Raw genomic sequence first — 24,161 nt, 5'->3', positions numbered from 1 at the left:
TGACCCCCAGTTCTGGGTTGCCTGGGTGACTTTTACTCATTCTTCAGAAATCAACTTAAAAGTCTCTATTTCCTAACCTTGTCCCTGCCACATCAGAAAGTTGACCTAGAGTCCTCTCCATATTCTCAACTCTCACCTTACATATGTGCCCATCATAGCATTTACTTCACATTTTAAACCCCCACTAGATATATAACTATGAATACAAAAATTTAATTAAAAGAAGTGATCAAAATGTTCAGTGATCACTGTAAGTTAATTTGTTCCTATCTCCATACCCTATCACATGGCTGGCATAAAATAATAAGGGCCTAATAAATAGGCTGTGGCGTATATGAATGAGAAAATGAATATAGATCACCTTTCCAGCTATTATGAAAGAAGAAAGGAGATAGGAACATTATTACTCTAACTCTCCCATTTTTTTTTTCAGGAATCACAACTGTCCTCACAATGACCACAATCAACACCCACCTCCGGGAAACTCTCCCTAAAATCCCCTATGTGAAGGCCATTGACATGTACCTGATGGGGTGCTTTGTTTTCGTTTTCATGGCCCTTCTGGAATATGCTTTAGTCAACTACATCTTCTTTGGGAGGGGGCCCCAACGCCAAAAGAAAGCAGCTGAGAAGGCTGCCAGTGCCAACAATGAGAAGATGCGCCTGGACGTCAACAAGGTAAATTCAAAGGGCAAGCCCTCCTTGCTTCCTAAACTCATGGAAGAATGCTAGCAATACAGGTTGATGACCTTGTTGAGCAAATGAGGAAACCAAGCCCAGGGAAGAGAATGGGTAATTTTCCCCAAATCACACAAACAATGAATGATAGAAGCACAATTACAGACCAAACTCATGACACAAGATTGGGATGCCCTTTTCATTAACAGGAGGAGTGCTCAAAGATGAGAAGACCTTTATGATTTTTTCCCACACATGAGTATAGTACCTGTAATTATTTATGCTTTCTTCAAATTTATTCACCTAATTTATTTAAAAAGGAAATTTAATGTCACTTCAGTCAGTATTACTTACTAGACAATAGCTTTATATTTATATATATATATATATGTAACAAATTTAAAAAACTATATCATTAAGTTCTAATTTATACTAGATGAAGTCTCCGGTCCTTAAATCTGCATTCTCTTTGACTTAAAGGAAAGATAAGCAAGTATAGAGATGTGTTACAGACCAACCAAGCAACAAACTGAGACTCTTTCTTTGAAGTAATCAGAAGAATATAAGAAGAGTAGGGGGGAAAAGACAAATAATTTTCTCCTTAAATAATAATGCCTTGCATATATACCACTTATCACTGCAGCATTTGACTATATGAGGCCACCATCTTGCTTAAGTCAGACATGGTCAAATAATTCCCACAAAACTGTAAACTCTGTTTATTTGTTAAGTCAGTAGTTTTCAATCATGGGTGCCAATGGAATGACCTGCACAGATTGAAAAAAAAAACTGAAGCCTTTGTCCCTTCCCCAGAAATTCTGATTTGATTTTCTTGGAGAAACCATGGGCATAATAATTTTTAAAAGTTCCCTAGGTTGTTCTAATCTGCATCCAAATTTGAGAATCACCACTTTAAGGTTTTTGATGGTAGTCCCAGTAGAGCCAGCTCTCTTTACTCTCTATATTAAACTTCACCTGGCTTCCTGTTTTAGCACTTTCTGCACTAACAGAATACTTTTATATGTCTTTTCCCAGAAACCACATTTAGACGTTTAGCAAAAGCCAAAGAAAAGTCTGATTTTCGTATCTGTCCTAAATACTGTTTATAAAGTAGTGTGTAATATTGGACCAATAAATAGTTCATCATGATGGGACTAGGAAAACATTAATCCTTTTAAAACATCTGGAATTATTAATTATAACAAAAACTGATTATTTCTTTGATGTTTTGATATTTCTAACTTCAATTTAATTCCAAGGACAGCAAAGCATAAATAATCTCTACCATTAAGTTGTATTTGGAGCAAACCATATGGAAGCTTCTAACTCAGTAATGTTTTTCACATATCCATAGGTCCAATATTTGGTTTTAGACTATTGTCTAATCCAAGGCATTTCTTGCTTAGAAGATGGTATTTGCAACATTGCAAATTTTAAGTATGGCCCTTGGAACCAAAACACCATAAGGGTCTAGGAAATTGTCAAATTCTTTCCCATACCCAAGGTTTGACTTACTGGAATCTACCAATAGATTCCAACTTACCATTGTGGTTCTCTCAGGTTGTCAAATGAAAGAGTATTTTCTAAACCTATTTTCTGATTTTCCTGACATGGTAGTCTTAGAGAAGAAAAGAGAATAAATAAATAAATGAATAAATAAATAAATAACACTATCTCATAGAACTTCAGTTTGAAATGAGTCTAAATCAATTGCATAATGCAAGTCTAACTTAATAACACCTGATCTCTTCACTTTCATCTACCCTATTTTTTATACCAATTTGCATTTAAACGATAAAGTTAAGACCTGGAGAGAGAAGGTTTAATACAAACTGAACCTGCAGAGCTTCAGATAGTTCTAAAATGGAAATAGAGAAAAGTTCACCAGGCAGTTACCCCATAGTGGTGAAAAGCCTATCCTCTTGGCTGAAGGTAGACCCGACCATTCAAGTGATGGAATAGGAGAGAACAAAAAAGATACCAGAGATTATTTCGTATTTTTCAGTGGTTCTCAAAACAGGAGCATTTTCTTCTCCCACAGGACATTAGGCATTGTCTGGAGACATCTTTAGTTGTAAAAACTAGGGGATGAGGTTTACTACTGGTATCTAGTGTGTAGAGGCCCAGGTTGCTGCTACACATTCTGCAGTACACGGGATAGCTTCCCCATAACTTCTTGTTTTCAGACATAAGAAACTGAGGTACTGAAAAAAATAATATCCTTGTCATCTAAATATTCTTTAGCAAAGTTGTTTCTCCATTTTCTTTGAGCAGCATGTGTGAGAATCAAGACATCAGGAGTCATGATTTAGAACAATGGTTCTGAACAAATATTTCAGAGTCTTTCAAGTTCAATATTTACCTTCCCATTTAACGACTGTGCGACAGTAGACAAAAAATTTGGCCTCTCTGACCCTTTAGTTTTCTCATCTGTAAAATGGGGTTAATTCCTCTCATAAAGTTATTTATGAACACAATTGTGATAATGTGGAAAGAGGTTAATATAGTCCTCAGTACATGGTAGGCACTCAGTAAGTGATAAATATTAATAAAATATTAAAATACAGTAAGTGGTAAGCATTATTACTTTTTAAAATAAAATGTGCAGTCCCCGTACTTATTGGTGATGCTTGCGTATGTGTTCTACATGCCCTACCATGTGGAATGCAGCAACCTGCCTAAAACAGAGTATTGTTTAGAGGCGAAAGTTTTGTGTTAGAAGTTTTAAAGTCAAATCAAGAAAATCATTTTTCAAAGGGTACTAGCTGTAAAATCTATAGCAAATCAACTGCATCAAACTTTATTAGTTATTTCTCAGAGCAGAAAACCTACAACGCATTTTGATTAGATTAAAACAAAACGCTGACCATCAAGCTTTCCAGACTCTCACTGTTTCTTTGTTCACCCAGCCTGCAATGTTACAGGAGGTCCACATTGCTCCTGATTATGTGGTGCTGTCTTTTGTGTCAGCATCATGAATAATACCACCCCATTTCTTATCAAGAATGTCCCTTCTTTTCAACTGTAATTCTATAGTTATTTTTTTTTCCAAGATCAAGCACTTATAATCAGCTAAGTGTTGGCTGCTCTGGGAAAATCGGAGTGGGATTAAATTTTTCACCTTCCTCTGGTGATTTCCTAAAGGTGGAAGGAGTGTGTCAGATTTTTGAAAGTGGTTTTTGAACACATGCTCTGTCCTGAGGTCAGGCAGGGTTGAAAACGGGAAGCCTGCCTAGGTGGGAGCCCAGTGTTGATTCAGCAGATACTGCCGCATTTTTTTTTCAGCCTCTTTTCTGTATTAGCTTCCCTTACGTTTTTGTTTTAATAAGTGAATTTGCAGCTCTTAAATAATTTCCATCCTGTCATTTCATCGACGTAAAAGCCTATGTGCCTAAAGAAGGTGAAATAGACAAGGTCGCATAGCAAGCATTTAAAAGTTCTGATCTGGATTTTTCTATCCTTCTCCAGTGTACATACAAGTGTGCTGGCAAATAAAAAAAATAAATAAATAAAAAACAAACAAACAAAAACTGAAAAGTTAATTCCATGTTAGTTTATATATTCCAACTCAGTTGATTTCACCTGAAAAATCCCAGCTACCTGCACATGAAAGTTTATAAGCAAGTGTCACTTTCACAGTTGTCTTCATTCGACAAGTAGTACTGTATTAAGATTTTAAAAATAAAATTTAAACCAACATGAGGTCTACTGAATATTTTTTCCAAAGTGCCCTTTGAAGTAGTTTAAACATGATCTTTATTCTAATGCTAGGAGAGTCTTTCCTATGTTCTCTTGCATTCTTCTAGTGGTGTGTGTGTGCATGTGTGTGTGTGTGTATGTGTGTGTGTCCTAATGGAATTTGCTTTTGATTGATTTCACCCACTGTTCCTGCCCATAGCTTTAGGTTTCAACTCCCTTTACTTTTCTTTTAAGCTTTATATTGTTTCCTTGTTTATTTTTCTGCCAAATACTAAAAACATGTATATTTGAGAATCAAGTTATTCTTACCTTTTTACCACCATGGTACTTGCACATATCAAATGCACCTGCAGCCAACAGTTTTCTAACTAAAGCTGCACCACAGAGATCTCCATTTCAGAGTGTTCTTTATTCTGCATTCGTGGGTGCTGTGACTCTTTGTGTTGTCTTTATCCATTGTGCGTAATCTTTTCTAATGCAAAGCCACTAAGATACTTTCAATCAATTTACTTCTACTGCTTGGAATTTGATGTTTTTTTTAAAAAACAAAACATTTTTTAAAAACTTATTCAGATTCCCATTCTCTGTTAGCCTTGATCTAAAGGATTTCTAAAGACCAGTAGCATTTATCTATATCCAATTTACTTTAACCATCAGGCCTAATCTAGTAGCATCAATCGACTTAATTAGCACATTCTCTACTTTGTCTTCCAGATTTTTTATAAAGATATTAAACAAAATGGGACCCAATATCGATCCTTGTGGGACCCTACTGGAAACCTCTCCCCAACTAGACGGACTACCAATTACGATTTCTCTCTGTATACGGTTAGATAGCCAGTTTTTAATCCATTTATTTGTATTTCTGTTGGGGCCAATTTGTTTAGCTGTTCCCTTAAAAAAATGTGTGGGGTCTTTGCGGATAACCTATGAACATGTATCCACAGAGTCTTGGGGATAAGTTAAAATTTTTTCAGGAGACCTTTGTGGGGCTTTCCTAGGTTTAGTTTTTCAGTATAGCTTTGGTGAACCTAAGCTTTGGTGTTTCGCTCAGGAATTATTGTTGTGTTAGGGAAAGAAATTTAATGGATCGTATTTTGAGAATTCTTTTCATTTGTCCTGAGAGGACAAGAGTATCATTATTTCTTAGTTTTGTTGTTGTGCTTGGTTTTTTTCAGATGCTTTGGATTGAGTAGGTGGAGAATTAATCATTCCTTTTGTTGGTTAGCTCAGAATTCAGAAATTTGTCTACATTGCTAACTTGTGTCTAAGAATGTTACGCTTGCATCAAGTCCTTGTTGATTTCTTGTTATTTATTTTACAAATAGGTATTGTATTGGCAGGCTCATCATTACTATAATGACAGATAAAAGCCAATAATTGACATTGTTGCTTACCAAAACTCTTGACTTAAATGAACTCTAAAGAAAGCCTGTTTTTGACTCATAGTTTAGTTTCTGAATCCTCATGTGTTGGTGATCTTAATTGGCAAGTTGTCATTCATATTGCTTTCCAAATTGAAGGAGGAAAAAGATAATTGTCACCATTCCACCCTATCATCTACTACTTGTTCAACTCCAGTGTTTAGCAAATGATATTGGATATTCGTGAATCTGTTCTATGAGGACTTGATGCCAGAAGTGCTTCCATTATTATATATTCTAAGTATAAGGCTCTCCTTTAATTTTGTGGCTTTGACTCCAGAATCTTTAATACATCATTGTTGTTGCCTTTGGGGTAGGGGACAAAATGGATAAGCTACTGAATTGCTTCTTTGTTCTGGATTTTGTCACTTTTTGACTTCATTACTTGTGTTATATAGTAGCAAAGTCTAGTAAATAGTAATAATTACATTACAGAAGAGATGTTTGAAATTTTGTTAATCACTATTTTTTGTTCCAATCCCCTAAACATTCCATCACCTACTATGTCTGTGCTCTCAGACTATCTCATTTATGTTGTTGCTGCTGTCCTTATTTTTTAACTTTAGTTACTCTTGTTGAAATTAAAGTAGACTGATTTGATTGGGCATTATTCTGGGTCGATTGTTAATTATGTAGAAGAAAATATGTATGAAAGTTGGATTTATGATGAAAATGATTGAAGAAGGCTGTATTTCTGAAAACCAAAATCAAACACACTACATGATTGTTGTAAAGACTGCATAAAACCACATGAAAATTCAGGATATCCTCAGATGATGAGGATATTTTGAAAATTTGCTCATTGGCGCATTAAATTGTTCAGTTGATGGCTTGAAAGAGTTAATACTCTCTTATCCTATGATTTGAACACTAATTTGTTAAGACTTCTTCCTCTATCTCATAAAGTGTCATATTAACAAATATGTTCAATGAAAATGAATTTTATAAATTGAAATATGAATTCTAATGTCTTTTGTTTTTATACTTTTCTATGTTGGGTATGTCTTTCTGCTGTCCTTTGAGTCCTCTTTTAGGTTCACACTATGAAATAAAGTCTAGTATTTGAAAGTTCAAATAACGAGCTTTCTAGTAAACTTGTAACCTGTAAGAGCATCAAGATATATGTCACAATTGCAAAAGGTACTGGGAAGAATAGTGGATTTTATGGTTATATGTACTGGGTTCATATTCAGGCATTGTCATTTATAAGCTGTGTGACATTAGACATGTTTAACCTTTCCAAGCTTTAATTCCTCAATTGAAAACTAAAAATCTAATTTCTGTCTTATAGAGCTGCCGAGAAGAATAAGTGAAATAATTATACTAACAGCCTTATGTAGTACCAGGCAAAGGACATTCAAAAAATAGTTGTAATTATTCTGGAGATGGTGGCAGGGATTGTGTATCTTTCCTAGATTTTATTTAGTTCTATAGCTATTTTTCTGATTATAAAACAAATTCATGGTAGTTCTTAAATTTACACAAAAGATAGTGAAAATCACCTGCACACTCCCACACAGATATAATCATTATCAACATTGCCTTTTATTCACATTTAATGACATATTTTTATATAAAAATCATATTCTAATCTTCTATATACAGTTATTTCCTAATTACCTTTTCATATCTTTAAGTATACACCATTTCTAATAGCTATAAGATATGTAATTGAATGTGTGTGCCATAATTTATTTAACATATATTCAATGAGCACCTATTGTTTGATGTTTGCATTGTTTCTAAGTGGTTTTCCATTATAAACAACTATAAAATCAACATCACATTGCTGACAGGTTTACACACCATTGTTCCTGATATATTTCTTAAAATTGATTTGCTAGGTTCAAAGTTATATGACTCTAAAGTGGTGATATATATTGTCTGGTTGTTCCCTAGGAAGGTTCTATAGTAGTTTACATACCTAATAGCCATCTCAGAGTGTGGTAGTACACACACCACATACAAACACATACACACAGTGTATATGCACACAATTACCTTGCATTCCCACAAATGAGGAAGAAACAGAAAACATGTTTAACTTGGTCCAATTGTGATAAATGCTGGAAAAGAGGAGAGAGAGAAGAATCCAAAATCCCGTGTGTAGTATCTATTCTCTTTCCAAAAGCCACAAATAATAAAATGGCAATAGAAAAACAAAATAAAAACTATCAATACCCATCTCAAACTGAGGCTCTGCAAAGATGCAGAGATGCATAAGCAAGTCCAGTAATTAGTGCAAGCAGAATCAAAAGAAATCTATCTAAATTTTAATTGAACATATGGAAAACCCAGAAGCAATGTCTCCATCAAGATGAAGCATCTAAACAAAGAAACAGTGTCACAACTATGTGAGAAAACTACCACATGGGGAAGGCAAGGAGAAGACCTCAACATGCAAAAGACAGATAATGACCTTTATATTTTTAAAAAGTATATTCTGGCCGGGCGCGGTGGCTCAGGCCTGTAATCCCATCACTTTGGGAGGCTGAGGCGGGCGGATCGCTTGAGGTCAGGAGTTCTAGACCAGGCTGGCCAACATGGTGAAAACATGTCTCTGCTAATGATACAAAAAATTAGCTGGGTGTGATGGTGGGCACCTGTAATCTCAGCTACTAGGGAGGCTGAGGCAGAAGAATGCTTGAACCCGGGGGCTGGAGGTTGCAGTGAGCTGAGATCACGCCATTGCACTCCAACCTGGACAACAGAGCAAGACAATATCTCAAAAAAAAAAAAAAAAAAGAGTATATTTCAAGATACTAAAAATGTGTTTAAAAGTATCTCAAAAGTATATTTAAAAAGTATATTTCAAGATAAATGAAAACATCCTGTAACAAAATATTTTCTCACCAAAATTGAAAGAATATGTGAAACAAAAATCAAAAATAAAATAATAAACAAGAAGAGATTAAAAGAGGGAAAACGAAAGCAAAGCAATCCTTATAGAAACTAACAAATCAATCTAAAACAGTAAGAAAGATAATCAGTTGGGCCAAAAAATCAAGGCAGTAACACAAAGTTCAGGTTGTAGTAAATCATGCCAAATGCAGAGGAAAAGGTTTTAGAGATAAAAATCTCTCAGAAGAAGCATAATAAATATACAGAACAGGTACTGTGGATCAACCATGCAGAACCTTAATGTTAGCAAAGAATGGAAAACATGGAATAGAAAAAAATATTTAAGTCTAATGTCAGAATCTAATTATAAAAATGCTGATAATAATAAACACTTCTTCACTGGGCACAGTGATTCACACCTGGAGATCCCAGCACTTTGGGAGACTGAGGCAGGCAGATCACTTGATCCTAGGAGTTCAAGACCAGCCTGGGCAATGTGGTGAAATCCTGTCTAGAAAAAATACAGAAATTATCTGGGTATGGTGGCACATGCCTGTAGTCCCAGCTACAAGGGAGGCAGAGGCAGGAGAATTGTTTGAGCCTCAAAGGTGGAGGTTGCAGTGGGCCAAGACTGCACCATTGCTCTCCAGCCTGTGTGAAAGAGGGAGACTCTATCTCAAAATATTAATAATAATAACAATAATAAACTCTTCTTGAATACCTACTACGTGCTTAGACAATTTACATATATTACGTCAGTGTTTATTATTACCCCATATTGTTATCATTATATTCTTATGAGTAGTGAGCTGAGACCCGCAGAACATGATTAACTTTCTTAATGTTAGGTAGCTAAGCAGTGGTTGAACAGAAAATATGACTACAGAACCTACATACTTAACTACTATGCTGTACGTTCTGTATTTGTACATATATGTAATGAAAGTAATTAATCCCGCTAATTACCAGGTTGTTCCCTGGAAAAGTTTTGCTGTACCTATTAGCACCATTTGAAATTAATTAATAATTGCATTAATTAATTTATTTACAGGTATGTATAACAAGTTTAAAAGGATGTAATGGGTTCCAAGATTAAAAATTATACAACGTATTTAACTACTTATTATATTCCTCTGAAATTACTGAACTTCCAGTAAGAAAAAGTGAATGCCCTACAAGGAGAAAAGAAAGTTAGCTTTTAATATACTCCACAGCAGTATTAAATATTGTTAGACAATGGAAAATGTCTTAAAAGTTTCTGAAGGGGAGAAAGTATAACCTAAGTTATTACTATTGATTCATAATGACAAATGAAAGATACTTTATCCTCAATTTGCAAGGCATTAAGGAATAGCATCTATGAGTCCTTATTTGTGGGAAATAATATTGTAATATAACAATCTAGACTCAAGTAAAAGGTAGTCAAAATTAGGAACTTTGAAACAGGAAAGACCGGTATGCTAACATTTAGAACTAAAGATAATGTGTAGAACCTGCACGTTATGCACATGTACCCTAGAACTTAAAAGTATAATAATAATAATAATAATAAGAATAAAAAGATAACGTGTAGAACTAAAGCTATACACGTCCAGGAGTTAAGGTTTCCAAATAAAACCGAATTGAAATATTTTAAAAACTAGATACTAAATATGTGTAAAAACAGTGAAACAGGAAATAATCTTATAATATAAATTAAAATTATGCAGTGGTATTTTTGAGGAGAGAGGAGATGTTTGTTTGCTAATTTATAACAAGAACTTAGTATTTACTCTTTTATTTTTAGAGCTTATGAATCCAGAAGTTAAAGATTAATAATAAAATTAGCCTAGATAACATAGATTCCCATTATGACAGTGTTTCTCAAGGGATCTGTCGCAGATTGCCAACATGACAGTCACTTGGGACATCTGCCTAAAAGTAGATTCTAGCTGAGACAGTATAGATCAAAATCTTTAGTGGGGAAAGCTTAGTAATCTACATTTTTCTATGCCCCAGGTTTCAGTGGTATACACTACAGCATGACAGCCTGAGGACCATTATAGTAGAAGATGTAATAACTGATAATAAATCTTACAGAAACCCTTCATAACCTGAAGGAAATGAAGAAAGATGCAGATGATGTAGCTAAATCTTGATGTCAGAAATAGAAATAAGGATGACTGCAATGCTAATTTAGAGCACAAATTCAGATGACAAAATTAAGGCCAAGCTTCTTTGTGTAGAGCATATATCAACTCATCTATGGAAAGAATAGATTCTCAGATTGAATCTAGCAACCAGCCCAACAAAATGCTTTTTAATAGAGATATTTCTAAAGTAAAGGCATTAGAAACTGTTCTAAATAAAGTCATGGGAAAAAACAAATGAGGCAATTACAAATCTGAAGAAAGCTGAGAATTGATCATTATTACTACATAAAGATGAATTTAAGATAAAAGTATCACAACCAAGAGATAGTTTTATAATCATAATTACCATCCCAAATAAAGATATGATCATTATAAATCATATAATTCAAATAAAAATACATCCAAATAAATTGAAGTGATAGGAAATCAAAGGAGGAAATGACAGAAATGTTAAGTGGTATAATTATAAAATTTACTATTTGTAAAAACTCTTTTATGTGCAAGTCACGTGTCAAAGATACAATAAAAATAAAAATTAAATTGAAGACCATTTAGAAAATAATATTAATTTTAAATACTACATAATTAATCCTCAGTTATGTGGTTCAATTAGTTAACAATGAAATGGCCATAGCTTAAAACATCTTTCTAGCAAGTAGTTTTCAAAACTGAATTACACATACAATTTAAGAAGTTAGAAAAAGTTGAGCAAAAAAATACCTAAATAAAGCAGAAGGAAAAATCAAGATCAATTATAAATTAGCAAAGTAGAAAATCAAAATAAAATAACCCACAAGTAAAATAAAGACATAATCGATAAAGGAAAAGGTTATTAAGGAAGCAAAGAGGAAGACAATATGAATATACCAAAGCAGTAATTTTTAAAAGCATAATAATTAAACAGTGAGGGGAAATTAAAAGAAAACTATGCAAAGATCTTAGAAAATGTGACTATATAATTCATGACACCCTTAGAAAATATGAATTAGAAAAAAAATTAGCCTAGGTGAAAGAGAAAAGAAAAACAGACCAATTAACCAAAGATGAACTAAACAAAATTGACAGAAAAATATAACTCCCACTCTAAAAGAGCATCTAGGCCAGAAGATTTCAACAATGAATTCTATCAAACATGAAAATGCAAATACCTCTAGTGGTATTTAAAATCTTGTAAATCGTTCGGGCGCGGTGGCTCAAGCCTGTAATCCCAGCACTTTTGGGAGGCCGAGACAGGCGGATCACGAGGTCAGGAGATCAAGACCATCCTAGCTAATACGGTGAAACCCCGTCTCTACTAAAAAATACAAAAAACTAGCCGGGGAGGTGGCGGGCACCTGTAGTCCCAGCTACTCGGGAGGCTGAGGCAGGAGAATGGCGTAAACCCGGGAGGCGGAGCTTGCAGTGAGCTGAGATCCGGCCACTGCACTCCAGCCTGGGCGACAGAGTGAGACTCCGTCTCAAAATAAATAAATAAAAATAAATAAATAAATAAATAAATAAAATATTGTAAATAATAGCAAAGAGAAAGAAAAACTTCCAAATGATTTTGATGGTCACATACCATAAATAAGGTACCAAAACTATATTTCAAAAACAAAAGTATGTGAAGGAAACAATGGATCCACTTCACTGGTGAACATTAGTGGGGAAAATTTTTTGAAATTAATTTTTCAACTAAAATCCACAAAATACAGAAAGCAAACTACATCATAACCACAGAGTGCTATTTCAGATCATAAGGGCAATATTTTCCATATAGATGAGTTGAAAGGGTGAAAAACTTTATATATATGTATATAAAATATATTTATTATATTTTTATATTATACCGTTTCCATAGATACCAAAAAGGACATTAACAAAAATTAACAAAAATTTAGTATTCTTTCTTGGTTATAAATTTAAAATCTCTTAGGAAATTAGAAAGTGAAGAATGCTTCCTTACCTGGGTCTCTCTCTTTATTTCTCTTTATCTACCTGTCTTATGAAAAACTCTGACTCTTGCCTCTTGGCTTACGATGGAACAGTTCAGGCTAGAATGAGAAACGGATGCCCACCATCACCACTATTGTTTAATTAAAAAAAAAAAAAAAAACTAGCTAATAAAATCACCTTAGGGAAAGTAAGGAATATTGGAAAAAGATAAGAAATAATTTTACTCTCAAACAAGAGCAACAATTTATTCAAACAAAATTAAAGGGAATTAACTGGGAAAGACTTAGAAACAATATGAGAAGTTTGGGAAGTTCCCACAACTTTGTTCCTATATGGAGAATATATAAACAATAACAAATATGTAATGGAAGGGAAGAAAAGAGCCCTTTTCCCAGTAATAAGATTTTAATAAAAGAAACTTTGTGTTTTTTTAAAGTATTTTTAAAAGGTAAAATTTATAAGAGATGAGTTTTTTCTAAAGTATTCTATGAACTTTGTGTAATGTCATTTTGATTTTATTTCCTTGGTGGTTTATTTTAGAAATTTGACCCAAGAACTCTAAAGTTTATTTGAAAGAAAAGTATGTATGTGAGGAATCCAGAAAGTGAAAAATTTTAGAGAAGATTTTTGCACTAGAAGTTTCAGTGACTGATAAAATCACAGCCGTGAATGTAATATAGCACTGGCCCAATGTTCTCTATGTGAAGGAAACATAAATTAACTTAGAAGCATAACAAATTTAAGTTCTTAATAAAAATATAATTTCACATCATTGGAAATCTGTGAATTATTCAGTAAACAGTGAGCGACAATTTGGGAGTATTTAAATGCAATACCATATATCTAACCTACCCCTTTCTCCAAATTAAATTTTAGATAAGTCAAAGATTGAAATATTTTTTCTAAAAATAGGAAAAAATACATAAAAGGCAAAAAATCATGTATAAATGTTTTAATAAACAGATTAGATAAAACATGGCAGAAAATTCAGACTCTATAAATAAAGAATGATAGTATTCTTAACCTTGCAAAAATATTTAATTTCTCTCTATATATATTTTCTCTCTCTCTTACCAATCTTATCAGATAAATCTTTTCCTTTTACAGTGATCATATTTTTTTCTTTCCACTTACATTTTTTAAAGCACATGGTTGTTTTCATTTACATAATAGTTAAAAATGTAAGAAAGTAAAACTCTCTGAATCCCAATCTTCCTGAGAAAAAACACCAGCAGTACTTTGCAACGGTTTTTCATATATATATTATAACGATTTACGCATCTCTAAGACCCTTCTTTCTCACTTTCCCTTCAGCAGCACTGATTATTGATTGCTCTTTGCAGTTTATAATGGGTATAATCTTGTTATTTTAACTTGTATTTATCGTATTTCTTAAAATATTGAGCATTTTTTCATACATTCATATGCAGTTTGAATTGGCTCCCCTGTAAATTGCCTATTCTTATTCTCACCCATTTTTGTTAAGGGCTTTTTTGTTTTCAGTTTCAAGAGTTCTAGGTATAATAAAATATTAACATTTATTAATATATGTATTTCAGATATTTTTCCCCAAGCTCTCATTCATGCTATGAAAAGTTTTTAATTTTTAAATTGTCCATGTACTTATTCTATTATAATCTGTAAGTTTTCTGGAATAGCTAAATTCCTCTTGGAATGCTAGGTTAAGCATATGGTCTTCTAAATTTTTCTGAGACTTTTAAAATAGCTAATTTATTGTTTCATGTTTTGCATTTAATGCATCTTGAATGATGAGTTACTGTTAGCGCAAGAATGATCAACTTTATATTTTTCCAGCAGTAAAACGAGTAACACAAGCATCATTTACTTATTTTAGAATATTTTCCCCAGTGGTTACATTTGGAACGTGGGTTGGGATGGTAGGGGCACTTCTGTTTTTCTCTTTATATCTTTCTAAAGTGTTTGTTTTTGTTTCATTTGTATAAATTTGTGGAGCACAGATGCAATTTTGCTACATCCATAATTTTAATAATGGTCAAGCCAGGGCTTTGGGGTTATCCATCACCCAAATAACATACACTGTACTCATTAAGTAATTGTTACTACCAGTATATATCACTTTTAAAATACAAAAGTGTGTGAGCGTGTGTCTGTGTGCATATTCTCGCCTGACTTGCCAGTATGATCTTTTCATTACGTTGTTGTTTTTTTCTATCTCATGCACACACACACACTCACCTGCCACACACATACAAACCACGCAAAAACAAAATTCCTACTTTTTCCAATTTGTATAGCCTTTAACTGGAATAACACAAGATAATTGCAACACCGTATAAATAGCACATTAAATGTTTCTAGTGATTTCTAATGATTATTGCTGTCAAGTAAGAATGAAAGGGCTCACACTTGTAATCCCAGCACTTTGGGAGGCCGAGGCAGGTGGATCACCTGAAGTTAGAGATTCAAGACCAGCCTGGACAACATGGTGAAATCCCATCTCTGCTAAAAATACAAAAATTAGCCAGGTGTGGTGACAGGCACCTGTAATCCTAGCTTCTCAGGAGGCTGAGGCAGGAGAATTGCTTGAACCCAGGAGGTGGAGGTTGTTTGCAGTGAGCCAAGATTGCACCACTGCACTCCAGCCTGGGCGACAGAGTGAGACTCTATGTCAAAAAAGAAAGAATGAATGAATAAATAAATGAGAGAGAGAAACAAAGAAAGAAAGGAAAAAAAGGCAAGGAATAGAAAAAGAGGAAAGAAGTAAAGGAGGAAGGAAAGTAAAAATAAACAAAAAGAAAGAATAGTTAAGCCTGAACAGTAACTGCCCTACCCTGGGTGTAGGCAAACCCATGCTGACTGCCTTTCTTGAAATGCTGTCACCAGAGAGTCAAGATTCCAGTGACATGTTTAGCCAAAGGCACCTCTAATATTTTGTTTCCAATCTTGGATGTACCTGTAGCAACGCTGCTCATGGCTCTGCAGACATGGGTCCTCATGAAGACAAATTAATCATCTACCTCAGTGCAGCAGACTGAGGTTCAGGAGTCTCAGGCTTCAGGTCTCAACTCTGAGGAGCCGTATATGTGATATTGGAAATGTCAACCTCTGTCAAAAAATAAGGATGTGATCACCAAGATCTCATCGAGTAACCTCAAAATTACATAGCTCTAAAATACTCATTGTTTCCTTGCCTGAATTTCATTAGTCTCATTACCTCCTTTCAATTAAACCTACTTTCATTTATTTCTACTACAAATGAGTGTTAATTAATGTGCAATTTATATACACTTACACAGAGTATACATCTTACTGTTACTTGAAACCTATTTTCTTTAACAAGTTTCCTTTTGGAAATATGAAAAATGTCTATAGAAAACAATATTATAAAATAATCCCTTGTGTTAGCTACAATTTAAAGTACTTTGGACGTGATTTCTGTCCTAAAAATGACGCAGCTATAAAGATTTTTTGTATATTTCGAACTAGCAAGAAGACCTAAAATGTTCTCGACACAAAGAAACGATACATGTTTGAGGTGGCTGATACACTAATTTCTGTGATTTGATAATTACACATTGTAAGTATCAAGATATCACATGTACACCATAAATATGTATAATTACTATGTATCTATAACAAATGATAATTTAAAAATCCATAAAAGGATGCTTCTTACCCTGGATAAATTAGAATGAAAATTATATATTTCATACGTTGTAAAGTAATAAATAACCAAGCAGTCAGAAACATTAGATTATAATAATAACGTGTCCTGATACAGTTTTCATTTATCTCAATTATCACTAGATACACAGAAGGTAGATATAATCCCCATTTTATAGATGAGAAAATGAAAACAAACACCTAGGAAGTCGTTGATGAAACAGGCTCCCAGGACCAAAGGCCTTGAATCTTCCTGCCAAGTATTTTATTAATGCAGTCAGTTTCTCTCTAAATCCCACCTGATTCAGTGAACCTGGACATCTCCTGCCCTGCAAAGAGTGAAAGACTTAACTATGACTAATTTTCTTTCAACTGGGTTTCTTCCAAGCATGAGAATCACAATCAATGAGTTAAATTTTGTAAATATATTTATTCTGTCAGAATACCTAGCTCAGCACTAAACCAAATATAATAAATCACAAAAAGTTTATATGTAACGCTGTGTGTTTTTTTCAAAGCATGCAGTAATATTTTGCCTATTTTTATGCCCAATTTTTATTCTAGAATTTGAAACACAATAACACTAACATACTTCTACCATATTACTAGATCACTTCCAGAAGCCAAACCCACCTCTAGTAGATTATTAACATAGCCTTTAAGGAAAAATGTGCAATAGTTTTCAATCTTAAAGATTACCTTTTTAAAGCCCCCAAAGTTAGGATGAGGCTTACATATATTATTAACCTTTAATTTATTTCCTTCTTTCCTTTTTTATCTGTCAATATATTGATAGCAAATCCTAGGAAATTCTGGTATCGTGAAAGTAGTTCTCGCTGAGAAAATTCTGGAAAGATTATGGACTACTTATTGAAAGAAGAGGAAGGAAGGAGAGAGGTAAAGAACAAAGGGAGGAAGGAAGCAAGAAGGCAAGAAAACGGGGGAGAGAGAAACTTTTCCATGAACAGCTTTGTTCCGGAATCAAGGGCTGGCATTAATTCTTGATCAACATTTTATTATTAATAGTCAATTATTTTGTCAAAACAAGTATAATACCTCCAGCAAGTCTTGTTCTCCTGTAGAAATTAGGAACTTCGTATGGCCTCTGCTGAGAAGAGGTTTGCAAGATTACTTGATGCTTATTTAGTTTTGGCAAAGGACACCTAGGGAGACATAACAAAAATGGACCTGACATAATCCTGAAATCTCCCTGAGCAATAAACAAGCTGTCTCTTTGCCTCTCAACACTTCTGCTAGCTTCTACTGCAGAGAACATCTGGAAGTTGGACTAGTTTCAAGGGCACTAAAGCAGGCATCCTACCTTGAGTCAGAGGGTACCTACTGTGGCTCCCTAAAGAGGGCTCAGATTAAGCATTGATGAGCCGTGAGACGGCAAGCCTGCTAACCCCAGCTGTCACCTTGAAAGCACACTATAATACTGAGTCCTCACATGTGACAGAGGATTTCAGATTTCCTTAGTCCGGGATCCGGGATTGTTGATTTCAGTTGTTTAGTGGAGAATGTTGGTCTCTGAAGCCACAGACGTGGGCTGCATTCCCGTGAGAGCCTTTCAACTGCACGTTGCTCCCCTGACATAGCCAGCTGCAGTATAACACAAAGCATTTCTCACAAAGAAAGTTTGGGAGGCATATCACAAATGTGTTGATCAGCAAATATTTATTAAACCACGGCTCCTGGAGACCAAGCCAACAGTTAAGAGTACGGGCAGTCTTAAACATAATCAAACCTATTTGATTATGGATTGGAGACAGCCCAGAATCTAAGCCCCAAGACTGTCCATTAATCACTATGTGAGGATAGGGAAGCTCTCAGAGCCCCAGTTCCCTCATTTGTAAAAGGGGGCTTACAGTTCCACCCCGGAAAGATTTCTTAAGGATCACATGAAGAAGCACAGGGGAAGTGCTTGGAACAGCAGCTGCCATTTGGGAGGTGGAAACTTTGAAGTTGATACCTACCAGGAAAGTGTTCACAAGGGCAGACCTCTGACTTCTCCCATTTCCTAAGATCTGTTTCTAAATTCAGTAGCATTGGCTCTCAGTCTAACGGCACAGTCAGTCCACTGTCTCGGTGGTGTTTTTTGAATCAGTAATCGGAATGAATAGTCTGTGGTACAGATAATATGTGCTGCTGAGTTTCAGAGGACCGAGGAGTTTTCTTCAGACGCATGTTGAGGGAAAGATTCACACAGTAAAAGGTACATTCCATGTCAAGAAAAACACAGTGGGGAGGGGCGCAAAGAGCTGCTCAGTCCAACCACGATGTATGTGTCTACCGCAGAATTACAGTAATTTAACCCTGGAAAGACGTTTAAAGGGTTCTATCATTTTGTAAATGAAAAGACTGATACCCAGAGGAGGGAGTTACTAGTCTAAGGTCACAGAGCAGTTATGTAACAAACACTGGACTCTATTCCAGGCCTCCAGTACAGCCTGCTCATTCTGCAGCACTGCTTCTCATTCCTTGACTTGACAGGACATAACAGCTTGACCTGCATCGTTCCTCAGTCCCTGGCATTGTTCCAACATAGCTGATCTGAAAAATACTGGCACACAGGAAACCATTCTGGTGCAGTAGAAAAGGTTCTATCCCTTCTCCTACCCACAGTGTAAAATTGAGCAAGCCACTTCCACTATCTGGACTGCTAATGATGTCTTCCAGAAGCTAGCGTTTACCAAGAGCTTACATAAAGCCAGGAGCTGGCCAGGTGCTCTGGTTATCTCTTACTGTCCACTGCCCCATAACAGCACTTTATAGAGAGGGTCACTCTCAGACTGTAACATCAGAATCAACAATCTATGAATGTAAAGTCCCTCATCCCTGGATTTGCTGAATCAGAATTTCTGATTGCCTAATAATACATATTTCGGCAAATTTCCAAAATGACTCGATGCTCACAAAACTTTAAATCTTGTCGGTTCACTAGGTGATATACTCTCAATTTTACTGATGTGCTCTAATTTAACTGACGTGAAAAAGCTGAGGCCCAGGGAAAAGTAACGTATTCATTCACACTGATAGTTAGTGGCAAACCTGGGATTTGAACCCAGGTTTTTGTTTTGTTTTGTTTTGTTTTGTTCTGTTTTGATAGTTTTCAATATTTGACCCAGAGTCTAGCTGAGATTTTAGTCTTTGGCAAAGCATCGGATTGTCAGCTGGGGTTGATCTTCCTTCTTATCTTTCTAAATTTATAATTTTTGTAATTTCCCAACTCAACTTGCAGCTTATGTTTTATAAAGTTAGCAACTTTCACTGTCTGCCGTCATCTTCAGATTTCAGAGCCAAGAGTAATTTGGTATTAGAATGAAAGAGAGAGATATTTGACAGGGCTGTGTCAAATTAACAGCAATTCTAACAAGAGAGTTGAGGAGTGAGAGCGGATGGTGCATTTGACAAATACTCACTGGGGTAATTCACCGTGTAATTGGCCAAACTCACAGAAACCACCAGACTGCAGCTGTATGAGGCATCCCTGCCTGAGGTGAACTCATAGTTCCCTCTGCATCTTAGACTCCCCTGAGGGTATAGTCAGTACCTTGGTTGACATTGATTTAGCATTCTGAAAGGGGAGCGCACACACACACACACACATTACAGATTAACTCTTCTACCCTACACCAAATAGATGAAGACCATTTAGCAGACTTGGAGAGCTATTCAAAGTTCTTGGAAAATTCCTCCCCGTAACACTTCAAAGTTCTTGGAAAATTCCTCCCCATAACACCTGTTTTATAAATCCTATAGTCATTGACTTTTATAACTTTAAGGGATCTAAGATATTATCTAGTCCAGTGCTTTTTCATCTTTAACATGCATAAAAATGACCTAGGGGTCTTATGGTAATACAGATTCTTACTCAGTAGGTCTAGGGTAAGGCTTGAGATTCTGCATTTTTAACAAACTTCCCAGAGATGCCAAAGTGACTGATCTGTGGACTAAACTAAATAGCAAAGATCCATCCTAGGAAATGTAAATGAGTTACACCTGAAGTACCAACTCAGCATGACTCTTGGTTGCTGCCTTGAGAACTACACTGAGGATTCAGTAGTTGAATCTGAAACCAACTGGTCAATTAGCAGTGCCTACCACAGGTTTAAGAGCAGGAAACCTACCTGAAGATGCTCTTTCGCTTTCACATACAGAAACTGAAACCCAGAAATTTCAGTGACTTGCTCAGGGTCACATAAGCAAGTTAGTGGTAGAACTAGAACTAAATAAAGCTGGAATATAAATCTAGATTTCTCTTTCTGAGTTGCACATTTGAATCACAGATTGCGTGTGAAGCTGTTTTAAAATATCTTTCTTCAGTTCTATTATTGGCAGCCATAGAATCCAATTTGATTTCAAGAAGCCAGGGTTACTCAGCCTAGCTAAGTCTCTGAAAAGCTCTGCACCTTTGTGGAAAAAAAAATTTATCTGGATCTTTAGTTTTATTATCCATGAGATGAGGAAGTCCATGCCTGGTATATCAAATATATTCTAATGGTGTAGATGGCAAGGAGATCAAAGATATGAAAGCAGTTAGACAAAACATAAGGGACTTACATGAGGGCATTTTTGTTAAAAACACTGTAGAATAACTTTAAACTTTCTTTGAAGGTTATTATTTTTTGAAAAAGATTTTTTTTAATTTATTTATTTTTTATTATGATTATACTTTAAGTTCTAGGGTACATGTGCATAACGTGCAGGTTTGTTACATATGTATACTTGTGCCATGTTGGTGTGCTGCACCCATCAATATTAAAAATCTGTGTGTGTGTGTGCGCCATCGTCCTAGGTTGAATTTTAACTAAAATGATTGCAATTTTGAATTTGTGATAATGAGGCTCTTCTAATTTTCCACTCACCTTTAATGTATCTGGCCTATGAAAAATCATGCATAGGCATGTGAAGAAAGAGAGAGACAGAAACAAACAAGCTAGCCAGAAATCTTGTTAATGATTTCTTGTTCTGAGATAAGGTGGCTTCCAGTAGCAATAAGGCTTCATGTTTCTCCAATTATATCTAAGAGAGATGGAGATTTATTTTTATACAAAGCCTTCAAGAAACCTTTCCTTTCATTTCTCTATTATTTAACTTTTATTTTAAGTTCTGGGGTACATGTGAAGGTTTGTTACATAGGTAAGCTTGTGTCATGGGGGTTTGTCGTACAGATTATTTGATCACCCAGGTATTAAGCCTAGTACCCATTAGTTATTTTTCCTGATCCTCTCCCTTCTCCCACCCTCCATCCTCTAGAAGGCCCTAGTGTGTGTGTTGTTCCCCTCAATGTGTCCATGTGTTCTCATTATTTAGCTCCCACTTATAAATGAGAACATGTAGCATTTGATTTTCTGTTCCTGCATTAGTTTGCTAAGGATAATGGCCTCCAGCTCCATTCATGTCCCTGCAAAGAATATAATCTTTTTCTTTTTTATGGCTGCATAATATTCTAGAGTATATATGTACCACTTTTAAAAAAAAATTTAGTCTATCACTGATGAGCATTTAGGTTGATTTTATGTCTTTGCTGTTGTGAATAGTGCTGCAATGAACATGCATGTACATATGTCTTTATAATAGAAAAAATTTTATTAATGTGGGTATATACCTAGTAATAGGATTGCTGGGTCAAGTGATATTTCTGTCTTGAGGTCTTTGGGAAATCGCCACACTGTCTTCCACAATGGTTGAACTAATTTACACTCTCTTCAATAGCGTATAAGCATTCCTTTTTCTCCACAACTTCATCAGCATTTGTTGTTTTTTGACTTTTTAATAATAATCATTCTGACTGGTGTGAGATGGTATCTCATCATGGTTTTGATTTGCATTTCTCCAATGATCAGTGATGTTAAGCTTTTTTTCATATGATTTTTGGCCATATGTATGTCTTCTTTTGAAAAGTGTCTGTTCGTGTACTTTGCCCACTTTTTGATAGAGTTGCTTATTTTTGTCTTGTAAATTTTCCTAAATTTCTTATAGATGCTGGATATTAAACTCTTGCCAGATACATTGTTTAAAAAAATGTTCTCTCATTCTATAGGTTGTTTACTCTGTTGATAGTTTTGTTTGCTGTGCAGGAGCTCTTTAGTTTAATCACACCTCATTTGTCAATCTTTGCTGCTGTTGTTACTGCTTTTGGTGTCTTCGTCATGAAGTCTTTGCCTGTGCCTATGTCCTGAATTGTATTGCCTAGGTTGTTTTCCAGGTGTTTATCGTTTTAGGTTTTACATTTAAGTCTTTAATCCATCTTGAGTTAATTTTTGTATGTAGTGTAAGGAAGGTGTTCAGTTTCAATCATCTGCATATGGCTAGCCAGTTATCCTAGCAACATTTATTGAATAGGATTCCTTTCCCCATTGCTTGTTTTTGTCAGGTTTGTAGAAGATTAGATAGTTGTAGGTGTGTGTTCTTATTTCTGGGTCCTCTATTCCATTGGTATATGTGTCCGTTCTTGTACCAGTACCATGCTGTTTTGGTTACTGTAGCCTTATAGCATAATTTGAAGTTGGGTAGAGTGATACCTCCAGCTTTGTTCTTTTTGCTTAGGATTGCCTTGGCTATTTGGGCTCTTTTTCGGTACTTTAGGAATCTGGTTCTATATGAATAGTTTTTTCTAGTTCTGTGAAGAATATCCATGGTACTTAAATATGCATACCATTGAATCTATAAGTTGCTTATGGGCAGTATGGCTATTTTAATGATATTGATTCTTCGTATCCATTAGCATGGAATGTTTTTCTCCTTTCATTTCATTGGCTCAGTTGATATAGTCCTTCCCATTCCTGAACCAATCTTTGGCAAGGGAGGGGAGGTACCAAGACTGACTTAAAACAATCAGGCCTGCACCTAAACACGGGGTCAGTCTCAACTATTGTCGCCACGAATGGGATTGATTCAACTACAACATACACTGTGAGAAGCTAGAGAGAAAATATAAAGAATTAGTCTTACCTGTCTATATAAATCAATGAATTTATAAATTCTCTCTCAGGTAGAGAAGTTTAAAGTTGCAAGTATCAATAGCAATGGGTACCTTTTGTTACACATCTAAAAAAACTTCTAACACCTACCCCCATGTGTGTCAGACATGAGAGTAGGCTCCTTAACTATCTTATCTCACCAAAAAGAATGTGATTTTTTTCTCAGTCTTAAAACATCCCTACAAATAACATTTGCTCATTTTAAGATTAGGTCATAGAACTTCATTTGAAAGATGAAGAGATGAAGGCTCAGCTAAGCAATGGAACATGCCCAAGGTCACATAGCTAATCAGCAGAGGAGCTAGCATTCAAAGTCGATTCCAAACCTCATGTCTTCGAGACTTTAGAAACTGTATAAATGGTCTTATCTACACGGGAATTCAGGATGCTACTTTCAAAAGACCATCTACAAAATGTGATTTTATATTAACATTATCATCTTAATGAAACTCTCTTTATAGATGCATTTAATTGGGAGAAAAAGAGACTTACTTCTCTTCAGTAAGTGAAGCCTGAAATAAACCTGAAAGCTTAGTTCTGCTGATGACTACAAGCACTCCCTTCCCAAACTCTGACTGACCCTGGTGGAAGATAACAAAATGACGTATTTTCAGTTATCTCTTGCCTCTGCCCACTATGAGGATACAAAATCAAACAAGATCTCCAAATTAAGTATCAGAAAGAAACATCATTATTCAATCTCTTTCCTTAGGCTTGTGAATATAAGGTCTCAACTTTAGATAATTTCTTGACACCGAAACTAGATGATTATACAACCACAGACCTAAAGGAAGCTCCCTGCCAGAGGGCTGTAACAAAGA

General features: G+C 35.1%; 1 protein-coding gene across 2 annotated transcripts in view; it reads left to right on the top strand.

The window, feature by feature from the left end:
* GABRB2 (gamma-aminobutyric acid type A receptor subunit beta2) overlaps positions 1 to 24,161 on the top strand; it is a 260,765-nt gene that overhangs the window by 218,793 nt on the left and 17,811 nt on the right. Inside the window, exons 8-9 of one of the 2 annotated variants that reach the window (NM_001168328.1) lie at positions 434 to 678; positions 5,092 to 5,205. In NM_001168328.1, coding sequence (NP_001161800.1) covers positions 434 to 678; positions 5,092 to 5,205 — 359 coding nt within the window. The remainder of the gene's footprint in view (positions 1 to 433; positions 679 to 5,091; positions 5,206 to 24,161) is intronic. The other variant, XM_015141351.3, reaches the window with a different exon arrangement.

The sequence above is a fragment of the Macaca mulatta genome, chromosome 6, assembly GCF_049350105.2.
Source record: "Macaca mulatta isolate MMU2019108-1 chromosome 6, T2T-MMU8v2.0, whole genome shotgun sequence".
NCBI classification, from domain to species: domain Eukaryota; kingdom Metazoa; phylum Chordata; class Mammalia; order Primates; family Cercopithecidae; genus Macaca; species Macaca mulatta.
This window is presented reverse-complemented; position numbering and strand designations above follow the sequence as displayed.